This window comes from Rattus norvegicus, chromosome 5, assembly GCF_036323735.1.
Source record: "Rattus norvegicus strain BN/NHsdMcwi chromosome 5, GRCr8, whole genome shotgun sequence".
NCBI classification, from domain to species: domain Eukaryota; kingdom Metazoa; phylum Chordata; class Mammalia; order Rodentia; family Muridae; genus Rattus; species Rattus norvegicus.
Window position 1 is genome coordinate 117544009 of NC_086023.1, and position 18051 is coordinate 117562059.

Genomic DNA, 18051 nt, shown 5'->3' on the forward strand with positions numbered 1-18051 from the left:
TTACTGTCTTCGTCTATGTACAGGAATGGCATCTACCCAGAAAGGAGGTCAAAGGTGATCAGCATGGCATCCCTCAAACTGCAAATCCAGTCTCTTCATGCTTACAATTCTCAGTTGTGATAATGGCCTCTCTAGCAACAGCATACCCCTGACTCTGTTTACTCTCAGAGAACCAAGACTGGGATAAGTAGCTATTTTCCATATTCATCCACCAATTGACATCTATCTATTGTGGGTCTACTCTGGGCATTTTGTAGAGATATATGAGGATGAATATAACGACTGTCTCTATGAGTATGTACATAACTGATACCTAACTGAGCTTCAGCGAGGGTCAGATGTTATTGGGGAGCACAGGGGATTTTGACCAAATCTGCCTGGAAGGAACAAGAGGCAGCCTTACATTAGCTGCTGGAACTGAACAGACTGTGGAACCATCATGAGGGACCTCTGGGCAGATGGAATCAGAAAACCCACTCGCACACACATAAGGACACATAAATACACATGGTATGTCAGAAAGGGATACAAGAAGAAAAGGAAAAGAATAAAGAAGGCATTGCTTGTGGTTAGGATGAGAAGACAAGAGGGAGAGAAGCAGCAAAAGAGAAATCTGAGAAAGAAAGCAAAAGTTAATGTTACATTCCAAGTTGGGGAGAGCCCGTGGGGTTTCCAAGAGGCTACAATTTGATTTTTGGCACTCTTGGCTACTGGTACTTCAGTAATCTCAGTGCACAGAGGCTTACGTGTAACTAGCATGGAGAAGTGGCTTTATTTCACCAAGTCATTCAGAGATCCACACTCTCCCATATTGCATCTCTCTTGCCTCCTAGACATTCTCCCAGCCCTTATGTACATAGTTAGGTCCTCTCGTTAGCCTTTGTGAAGGGCTATGGCCAAGGCAAATTTCATTTAAACAAGTGACATAGGAATTGTGTGCCACTCATGTGTGATTGAGAACTTAATCACATGCCACGCACTTCCCTGAAAGGAGGGGTGATAAGTATCTACTATCTACTATAAACTGTTCATTTATGTATCCAAGACAAGAAGATAGATTGGGGATTGGGAAGGGACAATACGTGCCCCAACAGGCTTATGAAGGGCCTTATTAACTGCTAGATTTAACTTTGCTTATAAAAGTCATCATTTATAATGCTGTGTTAATCTTTCAAACGCCCCTGTTAATTGGCTTGCTCTCATTGGTTGATCTAGGACTTACACAGGGAAATTAATAAGATAGAAATACATGTTTTTCTTTCAACTTCCCTTTTTTCCCCAACTTAGAACAACCGATTATCAAAACATACTGTAATTTTTAATTGCATCTCTAAACCTGTCAGGCTTTGGTGTTCTCATTTCTATGTCAATACCTCGCAAGAAGATTAGGGTTCTATTTGGGTCAACAAAGCAGAATTCCTGGAAGAGCTGACTACTCTCAAGGCATAAAGCCAGACTCCATGGAACGTCAGGCTTGTGATGAGATTAGCAGCCCAGAGTCACCATTCTTGATGAGCCCTTGCAGGTACCTGAATGCAAACCAGCCTGGTAGGAGCACTGATAGATGAGTATTACCATAACTGGTATCATCTTAATATCATTTAATCAATTATTAGGTTGAAGGACATGATGAACGTGGTAATATCTGAGTGGAGAGCCTCTCCTGCTTTTTGTAGGTGGCAGTTTAGATGCCAAGGAATGTGTGGGAAAAGCTTTATTCCTGAATTGTCCCTGTTGATCGAACTCCTTGAAAACTGCTGTCAGAGGCTCCTCTCCATTGCTTTCTCTCTGTGCCATTGTGTTAGCTTTGGCTGTGACCAAAATATCAGAAAGGACAACCTTAAAAAGAGTCCTTGGTTTCTTAGATTCTTGGTTTCTTAGCTATTGTTCCATAGGCCTTGGTTCCACCACCAGATGGTTAGGGTAAGGGTGGGAGGGATGGGAGTCATGGTACCAGGACACAGAGAAAGAGAAACCTAGGGTAGGACATATCCACAAGCCCTCAGTGATATTTCCCTAAATCTAGGCCTCATCCCCTTTCAGCACCTTCCAAAATGGCACCACTAGCTAGGAGAATGTAGCGAACATTCCCTATCCAAACCCGCCCTCATCATCTACTAAATCTCCCTTATCCTGGTTTGCAGTGGACCTACAGCTTAGGTCTTCATCTCCTGCAGCCCTCTGCCTCTTCTCCACTAGGGTGAACTTCTGAACCACCAAATGTTATTTTATTTCTTCCTTTAGCTAACTAGCTATATCATCATATAGCTTCCCAGTCTTTCAAATGAAAGCTTTAATTGCTCATAAGCTTTTCCTAGATCCCGCCTTAACCTGATGGTCTTACCTGTCCTCCAGTTACCATAAAGCAAGTCAATACAAATTAATTAGCCAGTGCCAGTCACTTCTATATATTACATGGGGAGGAATGACCCATTCTTCCCTGTCTGACAAATGTATATTCTTGATTCACTGCCAAATGCCATTTGCTCTTTACCAGCTTTCTCGACTCTATTGTCATAAAGACTTAGTCACTCCTGTCACATGTATGTATACATGTGTATACACATGTATGTGTCTGTACATATGACATTTCAGCTTTATATCTTCTTCCACATTTTCCCTAAAGCTTCTGAAGTTAAGGCCGTGATAACATATTCTTCCTACCCCTATTCTCTTAGCATGTCAAAGTATTTAGAACATGGGCTCAGTATGATGGAGATAATGTATGCATGTTGCACGAATGTTTCTCGTCTTCCGAATGAGGAAGTTAATGCTTGCAGAGGCTAAATAATTTGTATAAAGTCACGTGGTATGATCAGCATTAAAACCTAGGTTGGAAAAAACCCAGGATAGCTAAAGCTATCCTCAACAATAAAAGGACTTCAGGGGGAATCACTATCCCTAAACTCAAGCAGTATTACAGAGCAATAGTGATAAAAACTGCATGGTATTGGTACAGAGACAGACAGATAGACCAATGGAATAGAATTGAAGACCCAGAAATGAACCCACACACCTATGGTCACTTGATTTTTGACAAAGGAGCCAAAACCATCCAATGGAAAAAAGATAGCATTTTCAGCAAATGGTGCTGGTTCAACTGGAGGTCAACATGTAGAAGAATGCAGATCGATCCATGCTTATCACCCTGTACAAAGCTTAAGTCCAAGTGGATCAAGGACCTCCACATCAAACCAGACACACTCAAACTAATAGAAGAAAAACTAGGGCAGCATCTGAAACACATGGGCACTGGAAAAAATTTCCTGAACAAAACACCAATGGCTTACGCTCTAAGATCAAGAATCGACAAATGGGATCTCATAAAACTGCAAAGCTTCTGTAAGGCAAAGGACACTGTGGTTAGGACAAAACGGCAACCAACAGATTGGGAAAAGATCTTTACCAATCCTACAACAGATAGAGGCCTTATATCCAAAATATACAAAGAACTCAAGAAGTTAGACCGCATGGAAACAAATAACCCTATTAAAAATGGGGTTCAGAGCTAAACAAAGAATTCACAGCTGAGGAATGCCGAATGGCTGAGAAACACCTAAAGAAATGTTCAACATCTTTAGTCATAAGGGAAATGCAAATCAAAACAACCCTGAGATTTCACCTCACACCAGTGAGAATGGGTAAGATCAAAAACTCAGGTGACAGCAGATGCTGGCGAGGATGTGGAGAAAGAGGAACACTCCTCCATTGTTGGTGGGATTGCAGACTGGTACAACCATTCTGGAAATCAGTCTGGAGGTTCCTCAGAAAATTGGACATTGAACTGCCTGAGGATCCAGCTATACCTCTCTTGGGCATATACCCAAAAGATGCCTCAACATATAAAAGAGACACGTGCTCCACTATGTTCATTGCAGCCTTATTTATAATAGCCAGAAACTGGAAACAACCCAGATGCCCTTCAACAGAGGAATGGATACAGAAAATGTGGTACATCCACACAATGGAATATTACTCAGCTATCAAAAACAACGAGTTTATGAAATTCGTAGGCAAATGGTTGGAACTGGAAAATATCATTCTGAGTGAGCTAACCCAATCACAGAAAGACATACATGGTATGCACTCATTGATAAGTGGCTATTAGCCCAAATGCTTGAATTACCCTAGATCCCTAGAACAAACGAAACTCAAGACGGATGATCAAAATGTGAATGCTTCACTCCTTCTTTAAATGAGGAAAAAGAATACCCTTGGCAGGGAAGGGAGAGGCAAAGATTAAAACAGAGACTGAAGGAACACCCATTCAGAGCCTGCCCCACATGTGGCCCATGCATATACAGCCATCCAATTAGACAAGATGGATGAAGCAAAGAAGTGCAGACCGACAGGAGCCGGATGTAGATCGCTCCTGAGAGACACAGCCAGAATACAGCAAATACAGAGGCGAATGCCAGCAGCAAACCACTGAACTGAGAATAGGACCCCCGTTGAAGGAATCAGAGAAAGAACTGGAAGAGCTTGAAGGGGCTCGAGACCCCATATGTACAACAATGTCAAGCAACCAGAGCTTCCAGGGACTAAGCCACTACCTAAAGACTATACATGGACTGACCCTGGACTCTGACCCCATAGGTAGCAATGAATAGCCTAGTAAGAGCACCAGTGGAAGGGGAAGCCCTGGGTCCTGCTAAGACTGAACCCCCAGTGAACTAGACTATGCGGGGAGGGTGGCAATGGGGGGAGGGTTGGGAGGGGAACACCCATAAGGAAGGGGAGGGGGGAGGGGGATGTTTGCCCGGAAACCGGGAAAGGGAATAACACTCGAAATATATATAAGAAATACTCAAGTTAATAAAAAAAATTTTTAAAAATTAAAAAAAAAACCTAGGTTGGACTTTGAAATGCATGGTGTGCTGTTGACTATGTAGGCATGTAGATCAGTTTTGCAATGGCCTCAATCTGTGTAATTAAATCAAGATTATAAGTTATAGACGGTGCATAGAAAACACACACTGACTGCTTACAAGGTCTGACTTGCTTAGCAGTATGGGTTACTCAGACCATGGCAGTGTGGTGGGACTTATCTGAAATTCCTTTTATTTAAACATTTTTTTATTGGTTCTATGTGCCTTTGTGAGCTTCATATCATGCATCTCAGTCCCATTCATCACACACACACATGCACAGGCAACAACAACAAAGCATAGGAAACATCGTGGAAGCTGTAGTGTGTCACAGCGCCCCACAGTCTATCTGTCCCGCTGTCCACATATCTTCACCTGTAAATGTTCACCATTAATATTCGATCCTCATCAGGACTCCTTCTGGTTTTCCTGTTGCTGTCCCGTGTCATGGAGATACTGCAGCTCTGGGACAGCAGGAGTGGCTCTTGCACATGTGCCAATCATTCACAGCTTGTTTGGATCTGGGGTGAGCTAATTCACTGCTCTGGCTAGGTTACCCCATGGAGCCATTAGCAGGAGGCTCTCACCTCTCCTGCTGCCAGGCCCCAGCTGGCTCACCTGCACCCACACCTCTAGAGCCAGCTCTGCTATGCTGCTCTAAAGTTAAGGTGTGCTCACTCTCCTGCTCTCCCAATTTTGCAGCCGGTTGGGGGCTGGGCCAGTTCTTCTGCTCCTGCACCCTCAGGGCTGCCTCACCAGTCTTTGCCATCAGGGTCAGCTCCACTGTGCTGTTCAGGTGAAGTTCAGGGCCTGCTCTCCTGATTGCTTCATCCACTGGGGGTTGGGAACAGGGCTAGCTCTCCTGGCTACTGCTGGTGGCAAGGAGGGGGAGAGGAAGGGCCTCTCTCTCTCTCTCTCTCTCTCTCTCTCTCTCTCTCTCTCACACACACACACACACACACACACACACTCACACACAGCCGTGTGGAGGGGGGGGGGAGCTGTTTCATCATACATCCTCCACCAGGGCCAGCTCTAGTGTGCTGCCTAGATGAGGTGCAGGGCCCACTCTCCTGAGTGCTGGCATTGACCCCAGGGGTCAGCTTTTCTGACTGCTTCAGGTAGGGCATCCCCTCCCCCAAGGCCACCTCTTACCTGAAGTTCTTAAGATTTACTTATTTAATGTACATCGATGGGGTTTTTTTGTTTGTTTGCCTATATGTATGTCTGTGTGAGGGTGTGGCATCCCCTAGAACTGGAGTTAAAGGCAGCTGTGAGCGGCCATGTGGGTGCTGGGAATTGAACCTGGGTCCTCTGGAGGAGCAGCCAGTGCTCTCAACTGCCGAGCCATCTCTCCAGCCCCCTTATCTGAAGTTCTTACCCCTTAACATATGAGGTTTCATTCTCACAACAGGTCAGCGAGGATAGGTGTTATAACTGGCTGGCGACAACAGAGCCTGGTACCAGTTGAACTGGGCCCAGAACATTAAACTTAAACTTTCATTTAAGTATTAGACTATTATTGATCATCAACATTAACTTCCTTATCACCTAAATCATTCTATTTAGTTTATTTCTAGGTGAGACTAGTATCCCAATAGTATGGATACTGGATTGACAAGGCCTGGATTAAACGCCACAGGCTCTGTGGAGTAAAAGCCTACCCTCGTCTAGGAAGAGTGAACTAGAACAGCCATGCCTGTCTACCACCAAGGACAGCCTCAGTAAGATTCCTCCTAGCAATGCTGTGTCAGCTGACTAGTTGCTAAGTGCACAAGTGAAGCCAAAAATCATAATTCAAAATAAGATGAGAGACTCCTCTAGCCTTTAACTGTGAAGGGTCTTATTAATTGGTTAGATCTTTTCTTCAAGGAGAGTTATAGAAACCAGGATATTTCTTAGACTTCTTAGCTGGAGGGGATTGTTTTGTTTTGTTTTGTTTTGGTTTTGGTTTTTAATCAGGTGAACTAAGTGTATATACAATTTCCAGGAATTCATTACTTACACAAAATATCCTAATTTACTTAAGAAACACAAAGCAAACACATTAAACAACAACAACAACACAATAGCAGAAAGTCTAAGGCTTGTTGTGTGTGCTGATTTCCATTTAAAGAGATACTACTCCTGTAAGGCCATTGGTCCAAGCTCTGCACCAAAGGCTATTCTGATAATTAAAACAAACACATAAAACGAGCTTGATGGTGAAATATCCAGATGACAGGGTCATAAAGAGTCTGAGTTAGTGAAATAAGAGAGTCAATGGGAAGAAGGAAGACTTCACAGACTAGTTACTAACATGCCCCTCCCCCATCATCAAACTTTCAGTTCATTTCTTGGGGGTAAGAGCAGAGGGGGATTGCTTGAGAATTTGTACCATCCAGGTTTTGACTGGATATTGATAAATTAGGAGCGTGCTGATGGAATTAGAAGGTTAAAATATAAATTCTTTAAAGGAGCTGTATTCTTGCGGGAGCCCACCTAGCCATTTGGTGTTTGGTCCTCTATAGAGAACAGGGCCACTCTCTTCTAAACCCAGGACGAAAGCCTATCTCATTGAAGTCTCTGTGACATTTTGCTCCGTCTTGATTTAATGCACCAGAGAGGATCTTTAACTCTCAGTCTACATCAGTGCAAATAAAGGTTAAATCTCTCACCAACCATCATGAACTAGTCTAATAACTCACAAGAGGCTCTGGGAAAAGAAACCGAGAAAGCAGGTGTGCAGGAGTGATTCAAACATGCAAAGATCGGCATGACTGCGGGCAAAGGCACTATAATCTTCCCATCTCTAAGAGACTGCTGCAAGCTCCGCAAGCAGGGAAACTTGCCCTCTGCCAAAATCCAGATCCCAGCAGCGGGGCCTACCAACTCGGAGGCGGTTCTGCAGCCGGGAGTCCCGACCCGAGCTTGCGCTGAAGGCCGGGGCTCCCATTGGCCACCAGCCGTGGGGAAGGAGGAGACTGCGGGGAGAGGGAGGAGGGGACGCCCGAGCCTGTCCCTGCCCCCTCCGGCCCCTCCGCCTCGTGCGTGGTTACTATGCAAATTGCAGCGATTGCGGAAATAAACAAGGGGGTAGGGAGAGGAAAGAGGGGCTGCTGAAAGGATCGCAACTTCTGCAAAGTCTCTTTCAAGCACACCAGGCAAATCCTGAGAGAATCTGAGAAGCAGCCAGCTCGGGTTAGATGATTGGATTGCTTTCAAAGAGGAGAGAGGGAGAGAGAAGGAGAGAGAAGGAGAGAGAGGGAGAGAGAGGGAGAGAGAGGGAGAGAGAGGGAGAGAGAGGGAGAGAGAGGGAGAGAGAGGGAGAGAGAGGGAGAGAGAGGGAGAGAGAGGGAGAGAGAGGGAGAGAGAGAGAGAGAGCGCTCTGCCATCCATGGTAGAAGCCTTTTGATTTGGAGTTAAAAAAAAAAATTATCCAAGAAGCTTGCAATTGGCCAGCAGCTTAAAAAAATCTCTTCCGGGTTTTCAACGGTTCCAAGTTTATTTAGCTATTTTTTTTAAATGCAAAAAAACAGAGACAAGCGATGAAGCAATTCGTCTGAGCATTTTAAAGTTTCTCACGTACTCTTTTTACATTGCAATGGTACGTGGTACATCTTAAACTTTCTATTTTACATTTATACGATATGCGTTATATAAACAACGGTAGAATGGTTATGCTTAATGGCTAAGACTTTAAAATTTTTCTAGCTCGAATATGCACTTAAGTGATTGCTGGGTAAATGTCTATTGTGATGGTTTTCTTTTAAAGATGCAGCTTTGTGGATGGTGTTTTTGTTATGTGCAGCAGAGATCGGGTTTCTTTTTCTTTCTTTCTTTCTTTTTTTTTCCCCAGGATTTGAAAAAATTGCTGAGCTTAACAGATTTTTTTCCTCCTAGCGCTTGCTCCGTTCCAGAAAAGGGGGGAGGGGGAGGGGGGGATCCTGTACGTGCTCTGCTCAGTTAAAGACGTCTGGCCTCTGCAGTCAACCTAACCCGAAAAGAAATGTCTGGACCCGAGAATAATTGACGATTCGATCCTCTAATCAATGGGACAACATGCGAGATTGACAGAAGTTCTATCCAATCATAAGAAAGCTTGGGCATACAATGGTTCATAATAGCCACAGGAGGCGGGGCAAAGGAGATCTGAAGTTCTCTGCAGTTATGAAGGGGATGGTGTGTAGTTCAAGCTGTCAAAGATACCAGCGCTTCCGGATTTAGCAATTACAATAGGAAAGAGGGGTTTTTGGTTGTTGTTATTTTCAGTTGAAAGGAGAAAAAAAGGCTGTTGGGGGGGGGTTGCATGGATCCTGTGTGCCTTTTAACTTTGCTCTTTTGGAAAATTCTGCTAGAGTAATATTTAACCTTGCATTAGTTGTTATTTTTAGCACTGGGGGAAGTTGGTAACTCATAGAAGGAGCAGTTTGGCTTCTTTGAGAGATATGCCTCAGTTTGGGACTGCGCTAGTGCTTCAGAACTTCTCACTGATTGTTTTAGAATCTTTGATGTATTCAAGGAGGAGATGCTCCAGAGGTGGATGGATTCTATAGATTTGAAAAGGTGGAGGAAGGGACTGAATTTTCCTGAATTCTACTGTTTCGGATTATGGTCAGTAGCAAGGAACATATTAAGAACCGCCAAGTTCACATTTCTTTGTGTTACCACAACAACCCTACTGGCGGATACATACATGGAAGATAACTGACTCCTGTTAGCTGAAGTCTGGCCTCTTGTTCAAGTCATTGCTATCTGCATGGTAGAAAACAACTGCCTTAGTTTGTCTTGGAGATGTAACTTGCAGCCTCTGGTTCAAATATATCAACCCCCTCCTAATTCTGTAGGGAATACATGGAACGTTATATGGATATTTTGCTTTTTAATGTGGATTTAATTCTCATCCAACTATTTCCTGAGGCTTTGGGCCTTCCAGACAAACCTTGTTTGGAAACTTGATGTGAAAACTCCCCAGTGTTCCCAATTCATCAACATGATTCAGTTTGGGGTTATATGCAAGTAAGAGAAATCTGCACACAAGTGACCAGCTAGTAAAACACCAAAAAAAAAAAAAAAATCAGTGAAGAAAGATGCTGGAAAATACTAGTTAAGAGTTAGTCTTGGCGATACTACAGAGCAAATGGTATTGTCACTTAGGAATCTTGGTCCCATTTTCACTACTTTGGGCATTAAAATCTAAATCACATTAATACAATTTCCCAACTAAAGGGGAAGGAGAGGTATTTCAGATGTACGTAGAAGTGAAACTTTATTGACGTAATTTATACATCTAAGAGGATTTCACTAAAGCTGGCAAGGTAACGTTTCTGCAAATAAAACAGTAAATGCAAGGCTGGGCTCTGGGCCAGGGAGAATATGGATGGTAGAGAGCATGGCAGCAGCCTCCTGTTTGCAAAGACAATCCGGTTTCAAGGCAGCCTCCTACCACTTGCAAAATAAACGATCGGAGTAATGTTTCCAATAAGGGTTTACCCTTCTTAACAATGGGTCATTTATATGATTGCAATAAACTAGTTTTCATACATCACCTGCGTTTCCTACACACTCTCTCTCTTCTCCCTTCTCTTTGCCCCTCCTTTCCCTCCCCCCTCTCTTTCCCAGATCTTCCTTCCTCTCCCTCTCTTAGTATCTCTGGTGAACTCTAGACAAGGATTTACTTTTGCAACCCAGAAGAGAGGAGAAAGTTAGAAATGCTTTTTATCCCGGGTCTGTCCTCTGAGGAACATCTGTTTCTTTGTGTGTTTAAATTTATGCCTGTTGGAGAGAAAGTTACCAGAAGCCATTCTGTAACTGTAACTCTTCTACGGTATTTTTCTCAGTCTAGTTTGCAAAGGCTGTAGTTGGAACTGGGCTTTGTAGTGTTCCCCCGCCTTCTACCCTCCTCCGGAGCGGGGGAGGGAGCGGGAGCTGGCACAGATAGGAGAGAAAGCAGGAGCGGATGTGGAGGGCTTTGGTGCTGAACTTGGATCCAGCCCTTGCCTAGAGGGCGCAAACAATCGTCCCATATCCAAAAGTCTTACGAAGGGCGCCAAAAGTTACTTAAGATAATATTGCTAACCGCAGAATGCTGGAAATCGCCGGCACATCCACTGCTGCAACAAAAGAAGTTTCTAAAGTGGAAATATCAGCATTCAGTTACTTTCCCCCATTTAAAAAAAAAAGAAGACATGGCGACAGGCAGTTATTTAAAAAAAAAATCCCCTTGAGAATCAAAAGTAAAATTCTTTGCTGTTTTGAAAAGAGGCAGATGTGAAGTGTATCTATACACACACACACACAAAAATCCACTTTGGAAGAGAGCTTCCCCAGAGCACACACACGGGACAATAACTTGTCACTGTGCCTCAGTTACATGTTGGGTCCCTCAGCCAGAAACTTCTGTCGAGGAAACTTGGAGAGTCTTGAAGTTATAGATCCCAGCAAAGGGTTTCGTGGCCAGGAATGCTTCTCTAACTCCTCTTAGCTTGGAGGACACTTCTTCCTTACTGAAAGCCTCGAGGAACCAAGGAAAAGCAGTTGCTTAGTTTGGGAAAATGGACGTCCTAACTAAAGGTTGAAGTTATTTCCTTCAATCCTTAATATGTAATCGGAATAATATGTATTCCAAGAATATTCAAGAGCAGGGGGTGGGTGGGAAAGAATGGATTCTTGGGCATTAGCCCTAAACGGGCTAGAGAACAAACAAAACTTTAGACTGCCCGACGGTCTGCAGCAGAATTTTCTAGTAGCATTCTAACCCACCCAGGGGGAAAAAAAAATCTGAATGAAAGTGATCATACTCCCTCACTCTCTTCTGTCGGGTGGGCATGCATGTAGACTCTAGCCCTGTCACCTCTGCCAGGGAGCAGACTCCTGATCTGTGTGCCAGTGTCGGAATCTGGGGGAGTTTTAAAGAAGGGTTGGTAAATACAGAAGACTGCTGCAAAACTTCAGGAATGAAAGGAGGAGAAAATGGGAGTTTGGAGGAGACAGATATAGTTTTTCCCCCTCTAGGAGAAAAGAGAGTCTAATGAGAAAGTGTTAAGTTTTTTCTTTAAAAAAAAAAAAGAAAGAAGGAAGGAAGGAAGGAAGGAAAGAAGAAAAAGCTGGAAGAACAGGCTTGTTGGCAACGTGCCAAACCCTAAAACCGCCCCCCCTCGCCAAAACAATACTTTTAGCAAACCTAAAATAATTGCAGGAAGCTCTTTTCCATCTTGAGAACTCTTACCTGGGGGAGGGAAAAGTGGGGATCCAAACAAGGTACCCTTCTAGCGTGTGTCTGGGGAACAGGGGACTCAAATGTTAGCCCATGTCTAGTCCTGGGCTCCCATTTGGGGATACAAACATATCCCTTTTCTAAGGGGGTAACTCTTTCACGGTTTTCCTTCTCAGTTATACAGAAAAAATGTCCCAGCTAAACCACTGTTGTTTCTGACGTGACAGAACTTTTTTGGGCGTTTGTGTTCAAACCCACCAGCTCCTGAGTTCTGGAAGAGAAGAGCGGTCGCTCACGACTCTCCGCCTTCCTTTTTCCAGATTCCCCCCCCCCCCCGCAATCTGGGGACGCTTTGGGGTGATCTTACTAGTCCCCCGCACCCAGATTCTGACTGCTATGGGGCCGTAGCTGTAAAGTTAGTAGGCTTTTGTGCATATTACCTCTGCGGACGACACTATTCCCACAGAAAGCTTCGCAGGAGAGATTACAATGCTTTGAGCTTTACCGCATTTCAGAGGAAGGGGGGAAAAGTTACCTAGAAGGTCTGATTTTTACAAGAAATTTGCATACATGCAAATGTACCGCGCGCCCTTCTCTGAGGTTCCTAGGGAGCCCACCCGGCGGCCCACGGGGGTGCGGGGCGCCCGGACAAAGTTGCCCCAATCGTCTACCGACGTCCGCGGAGGGCTGCGGCGCGGGTGGGGGGATGGGGAGGAGGAAAAGTAGTTTTGTTTGCTTAAGCACATCCTGTGGCAGCCTATAGCCGCCCGGAGGACACGCTGAAAACCGCTCCGCGCCGCGTTCCCGGGACCGCGCCGAGCGGGGCGGGGGCGGGGGCCGCGGGAGGCAGCGAGCGCGGAGCAAGCGGCGGGCGGGCGGCCGTGCAGACTGGGGACCGGTGTCAGCGCCGCAGCCGCCCCTCCCCCACCCGGCTCCCCCCACCCCACCCCACCCCATCCCCCCCACCCCCACCCCCCCGCGGCGGCGGCGCGAGCGGGCGGCGGCCGTGCGGTGCGGTGCAGAACGCGGCGCAGGCGGGCGCGCGGGCAGCTCGCGGGCACCCGGCCGGCCGGCGCGGGAGCGGGAAAGGGTGCGCTATGCCTTTAACGCCCGCGTACAGTAGACAGTATAGTGGAGTGTAGGGAAACTCTAGGCGGGGTTAAAGTTCAGCGCGTGGAGCGGCAAGAGCGCTGGCTGCTGCAGTTGAGCCGAGTTGGAAATGTGAACGCAAGAAGCAGGCTTGATTTTTTTTTCCTCCCCCCTCTCCTAGCTCTCTCCTCCTCTCTCTCCCTCTCGCACCCACACTCACGCACACCTCCAGCCCGCACACAGACGTGCACGCACCCCCCGCCGCCCGGCAGTTATGTATTCTCCGCTCTGTCTCACCCAGGTAAGCAGCTGCGGGGGCGCGGGGCGGCCGTGTGCCTCGGCGGGAGTCGTGTCTGCGCGTGTTTCTGTGTGTGCGCGCGCGTGTGCGGGGGGGTGGGGGGCTGCAGCTTTAAGAAAGTAACTTTGTTTCCATGCGGGTGCATTCCTCCGGCTCGGCCATTTGTGTGGGCACATGGCTAATGGCGCCCTCTTATTAATGCGTTAATTAATATCGGGGCGCCGGACTGCGGAGCGCCGGGTCTTGCGGGAGCCCCGCACGTGTGTCCGCCGCTGCAGCCCCTGACACGCTGCAATCTGGACTCGGTGTCTGCGGCGCGGAGCGCGGTGCCCGCGATTCCTCCGCTCCAGGGAGGGGCGGCTGAGCCCCGCAAACCCCGCACGCCGGCTGCACCCTGGCGCTCTGGCTGCCAGTGTCCTCCCGCGCCGCCGCGCCCCCCGCCGACGCCCCGAACTCTTACTTTTGTTTTGTGCCAGCTTTGCGGGCCGGCCCGGGCAGCGCCCCTCGGACGCGGCGGGCGGTGCGAGCCTTCGCCCGTGGGCTGCGTAGACTCACGCCCGGCGCCGGCCCAGGACCTTGTTGTCCCTCGCCTCCAGCCCGCGACCCCCAGGCGAAAGTTTAAGGATCCGGCGAGCCCACGCCGCGCAGGCCAGAGAGCCGCCGAGGCCGCGGGTCGGGCCGGGCTGGGCCGCTGCGGGCGGAGTGGGGCTCCGGCTCGAGGGCGAGCGGCGGCCAGGGCCGGAGTCGGCTGCTCCGCCGCCGCCGCCGCCTAGGCAAGCCCCAGGCGGCTCAGCAAGCAGGACCCGGCAACTTTCCGTGCAGCCCCACTCGCAGCGTGGGGCCTGGCGCCCCTCCGCCTGCCCCTCTTGCCCGAGCCTCCCAGCCCATCCCTCCCGGTCTAGTCTGCACCAGCAGTAAGGAAACACTGCTATTTTGCGGCTCCGGATCTAGTCCCGTTTGAATATATTATTTATTTTCTCTGACTAAAAGGCATAAAGTCAGAGTGATTTGCGCTAATTTTTTCTCTTTAAGCACGAGTCTTTATATGGGTTTAAACCATTGCACCCTGACCAGCAGTCACCTACATGAAGTTATATGCTTCTTCACGACTCCCTCAAAACCCTGCTACCACTGTGCCTTCAATGAGCTGGAGTAACGGTTTACCGGGAATACTTTGGAAGGCTGGACGTATCAGTAGCTTTTCCTCTCCACTGTAGATTCGGATTTATTTCCCATATGACTTCCCTTCTTACTGCAGTATCTAACAGTAATAACACTGGCTATTTGATCTCAGAAGACTCTTAAATGCATCTTTTATGTGGAGATGGTCTGTTTGGGATTTAGGCCTCACATTAATAATGGATAGCAGTTGTTTTAGTTATTGTAAAAGTCCACCCCTCCCCGCAACTTCCAAAGTTACTATTTTAGTAACTTGTGGAAGAATGGAATGAAACTTCTCCAACCACTTCTGGCAAGGTTCACAATTGCATATGGATAAGATGCAAAGTGTAAGATAATTTGAATGAATTATAGTCTGCAGTGAAAGTGCTGAGATTCGAAGGGTGAAATTCTAGCTGGCAAAAGTTTGCAACACATAGGACTTGTAGGTAATACCAGCATGCTGCAATGGCGAGAAAGACCCTCATGGATACAGCGTTGTCTTCTTGAGCGAGATTTGAAAAGATCAAAGTTCTGGTCTGGGGTTGTGTATTTCAGGAGCATACCTGCGAATCCATGCAGGCCTCGGGCACAGTCAGGGACTTAACAAGGTTAGCTTCTCTTGAGTTATTATCACATTAAGAAAGTTTTTTTTTTCTTCCCTTCTCTTTTCTCCCTCCTACACACTTGGCAGCTTTGATTGACGCATTCGCTGGGCCTTCACACCACTAAGAGAACCGCTTATTTGGTGTAGCAGTTTGTGAAGAAAAACGTACAATAAACAGGGAATAAAGGCTCGTGTGTTTTATGAGAGGGTCTTTAAAAGCTGATTTACAATTTATTTAACTTTCTGGAATATTTATAATATGTTAGAGCCAGTTTCAGAAAGAAAAACGTGGACCGTTTATTGCTCGTTTAAAAAAAAAAAAAGATCCAGTAAGCATGGTGACCAATGTGCTCTGAGAGTAAACTCAGCTTGCTTGTGTGCACTTTGAAGGGGCTTTACCTTGAGAATGCCAGGCCTCTTCTTATGACTGAGGATGGGCATATCACAACCAACTCAGGGACCTGCCTAAATACTGACAGTTCAGCAGAAATTTATGAGTAAACCTTAAAAAAAAAAAGTAGTTTCCAGCACTACCACTATTCTGTGGCTCTTAAACTTGGCCTGTTTTCAAACAGATCCACATTTTCGATGCTGGTTCATAGTAACGCGGCTTTGAAGCAGGTCCACAGGTTTATTTTTCCTGGTGATCTGTAACATTCTCATCAACTATGTCTGTAAAATATTACTTTTTCTCTTCAATATTTTTTGGAAATAATGCTCAGTTTATGGCGTTTTGTTCAGCAACATGATCCATGAGGACATACCCTCCACTACCCGCCCCCTGGATCATTTATGCTTTCCTCGGACATTTCCTGTAATTTTTTTCTTTTCTTTTCTTTTTTTTCTTTTTTGAAAAGTTTGGATGTTTGGGGAGATATTTCTGTCAATAGGTTGACTAAGTATAATGGTCATGTGAGTAAAGTTATATAAAATGCTGTGTACTTTTATTTGCATCCTAGAGACCTTTTGGGGGAATAATTTATTGTAAATACCTCTGATGCAAAGCTGGGGACACAGACTGTCCATGATGACCAGCTGACCTTATTTTCAGTTTATTTATTCTTTTTATGAAGTGATATTATGGACATTGGTTGGCAGGTGAACGCAATGCTTCCGAGCGTGAACTGCTGCAGTTTGCAGCTTTTAAGAAGTATTTTGGGAGGATCTTTGGGCTCATAGACACAAGTTGTTATTTAACCTGTTTATCGTCATTAATAAGGTAAAGCCTTGGCACGGATATGTTATATTTCGAGCTACGTGCATTATAGAATGGAGCTGAGTCTTCAAAATGAAAGCCTCCTTTTGGAGAAAGCTCACTGTGCAGCTTGAGGTCGACTTCAGGGATTCTTTTCATAATGCCACAGAGCCTTGGTCTCCAGGCTACCCTGTATACATCTGGATGTCAGTCAGTATGAAATACGTAAAGTTTAAGTGTTTTAGAACATTTCAAGGATGAGCTCAGAATGTAGTAATGTTTAATGCTTTGTGGCTTGGCGTGCACCTTAGCGGATAAACTGCGACTTTTCTTCCAAAGGAATAAAGATTCTCAAACACCACACAGCTTGAAAATGCTAATGGTTTATGGTAAAGAATAATATCATTCTTGTATTTTGTTCTTTTTTCCCCCCTAACTTGAAAATGCACATGTGTTAACCAAAGCTCACTACTTCTTTTTTGATCCTTATTTTGTAAAAGACCAAGTTTCAAAAATGAACTTGAGCCATGGAGCCTAAAATTTGTGCAGAAAGAGGGAAAAGCCAAATATTATAACAATTAAATACTCATTATACTATTAGACACTTACTCTAAAGAACCTTGATATATGTAATGTTTACATTCTTATTTAAAAATTGTAAAAAAAATTAACAGATTTAACCATTAAAATATATTACCTTCAGTTTGCATTTGAATATTTAAAATTTTAATAATATTTTTAGTAGTAATACTGCCCGTAGTATTACAGTTTCTTGTATCTCAATGATGTATATATGCAGATTGCTATAACAAACATAAAAAAGAATATATTTTATATTTGTCCACCTTAACTCTTCTTAAGAAGTCACCAAATGTTCCTCTAGTTTCCTTATCTTCCTTTATTTGAAAGTAAATAATTTATCTCCAGAGGCATTTGTGGCAGAGAGCCGTTATATAAAATTGGTGTGGTCTGGTTAGTCAAGAGTTGGGTGTTCTCTCTGAGCATGTGTGGATGTTACTGTTTAACTTTATTTATTTTTTTTAAATTTTTATACTTGAATTTTCTAACCAGTATCAACATAAGAGTCACATGCTTTTTAAGAGAACCCGGTAGCAAAATTCAAATGCTTTAAATTCAATTTTTCTCTTCAAATTATCCGACTTTTAAAGAGCTTGGTAAAGGTTTTCTTTGAGTCTCCGGTTTGCTGATGGGGAAAAGCTGAACTATTATTTTTAAAAACGAGGTGATGTTTTTGGTAGGGCTGGTTGCCTTGGAGGCCATTCCACAGTCCTATCAGCACACTAAATGTGTCCAGTTGCAAGAGTGCTGTCACGGTGAGACACCCTGTTCACTCTCGGGCATGGGGTTCTGCTTTGTTTGGTGTTCCCCCCTTTTTGTTCTCTTCCTATAGTTCAGTTACGATTTCTTGGGCATAGATCTTTTAGCCCAACGAATACCAAATCTTCCCTTCTTTTTCTGTAGAGACCTGACACATTTTTTTTCTATTTTTTTTTTTTTTTGGTAAATTATCTGTAACTATGACATTGAGCAGCATAATTAAGATATTACTAAAATACATGAGAGGCAGACGAGAGTCTACATGGATTCTTCCGAGGGACAGCCTTTGTTTTCATTGACGGT

General features: G+C 45.2%; 1 protein-coding gene and 1 long non-coding RNA gene across 14 annotated transcripts in view; one reads left to right on the top strand and one right to left on the bottom strand.

Moving 5' to 3' along the window:
- LOC120103114 (uncharacterized) overlaps nucleotides 1-16606 on the bottom strand; it is a 34570-nt gene extending 17964 nt beyond the window's left edge. For 4 of the 6 annotated variants that reach the window (XR_010066547.1, XR_005505182.2, XR_005505181.2 and 1 more), the window contains exon 1: nucleotides 13911-16606. This is a non-coding gene — a long non-coding RNA (uncharacterized LOC120103114). Of the gene's footprint in view, nucleotides 1-13449 lie in introns of all 6 variants that reach the window. The other 2 variants (XR_010066546.1, XR_005505180.2) reach the window with 1 other exon arrangement.
- The window catches only part of Nfia (nuclear factor I/A), a 538386-nt gene that overhangs the window by 185003 nt on the left and 335332 nt on the right, over nucleotides 1-18051 (top strand). For 2 of the 8 annotated variants that reach the window (XM_039109300.2, XM_063287184.1), the window contains exon 1: nucleotides 7849-8454. The exons of 3 other annotated variants lie outside the window; for them this stretch is intronic. In XM_039109300.2, coding sequence (XP_038965228.1) covers nucleotides 8452-8454 — 3 coding nt within the window. In that variant the 5' untranslated portion in view covers nucleotides 7849-8451. Of the gene's footprint in view, nucleotides 1-7848; nucleotides 8455-8541; nucleotides 13454-18051 lie in introns of those variants that run through there. 3 more of the 8 variants (XM_063287185.1, XM_039109301.2, NM_012988.2) reach the window with 3 other exon arrangements.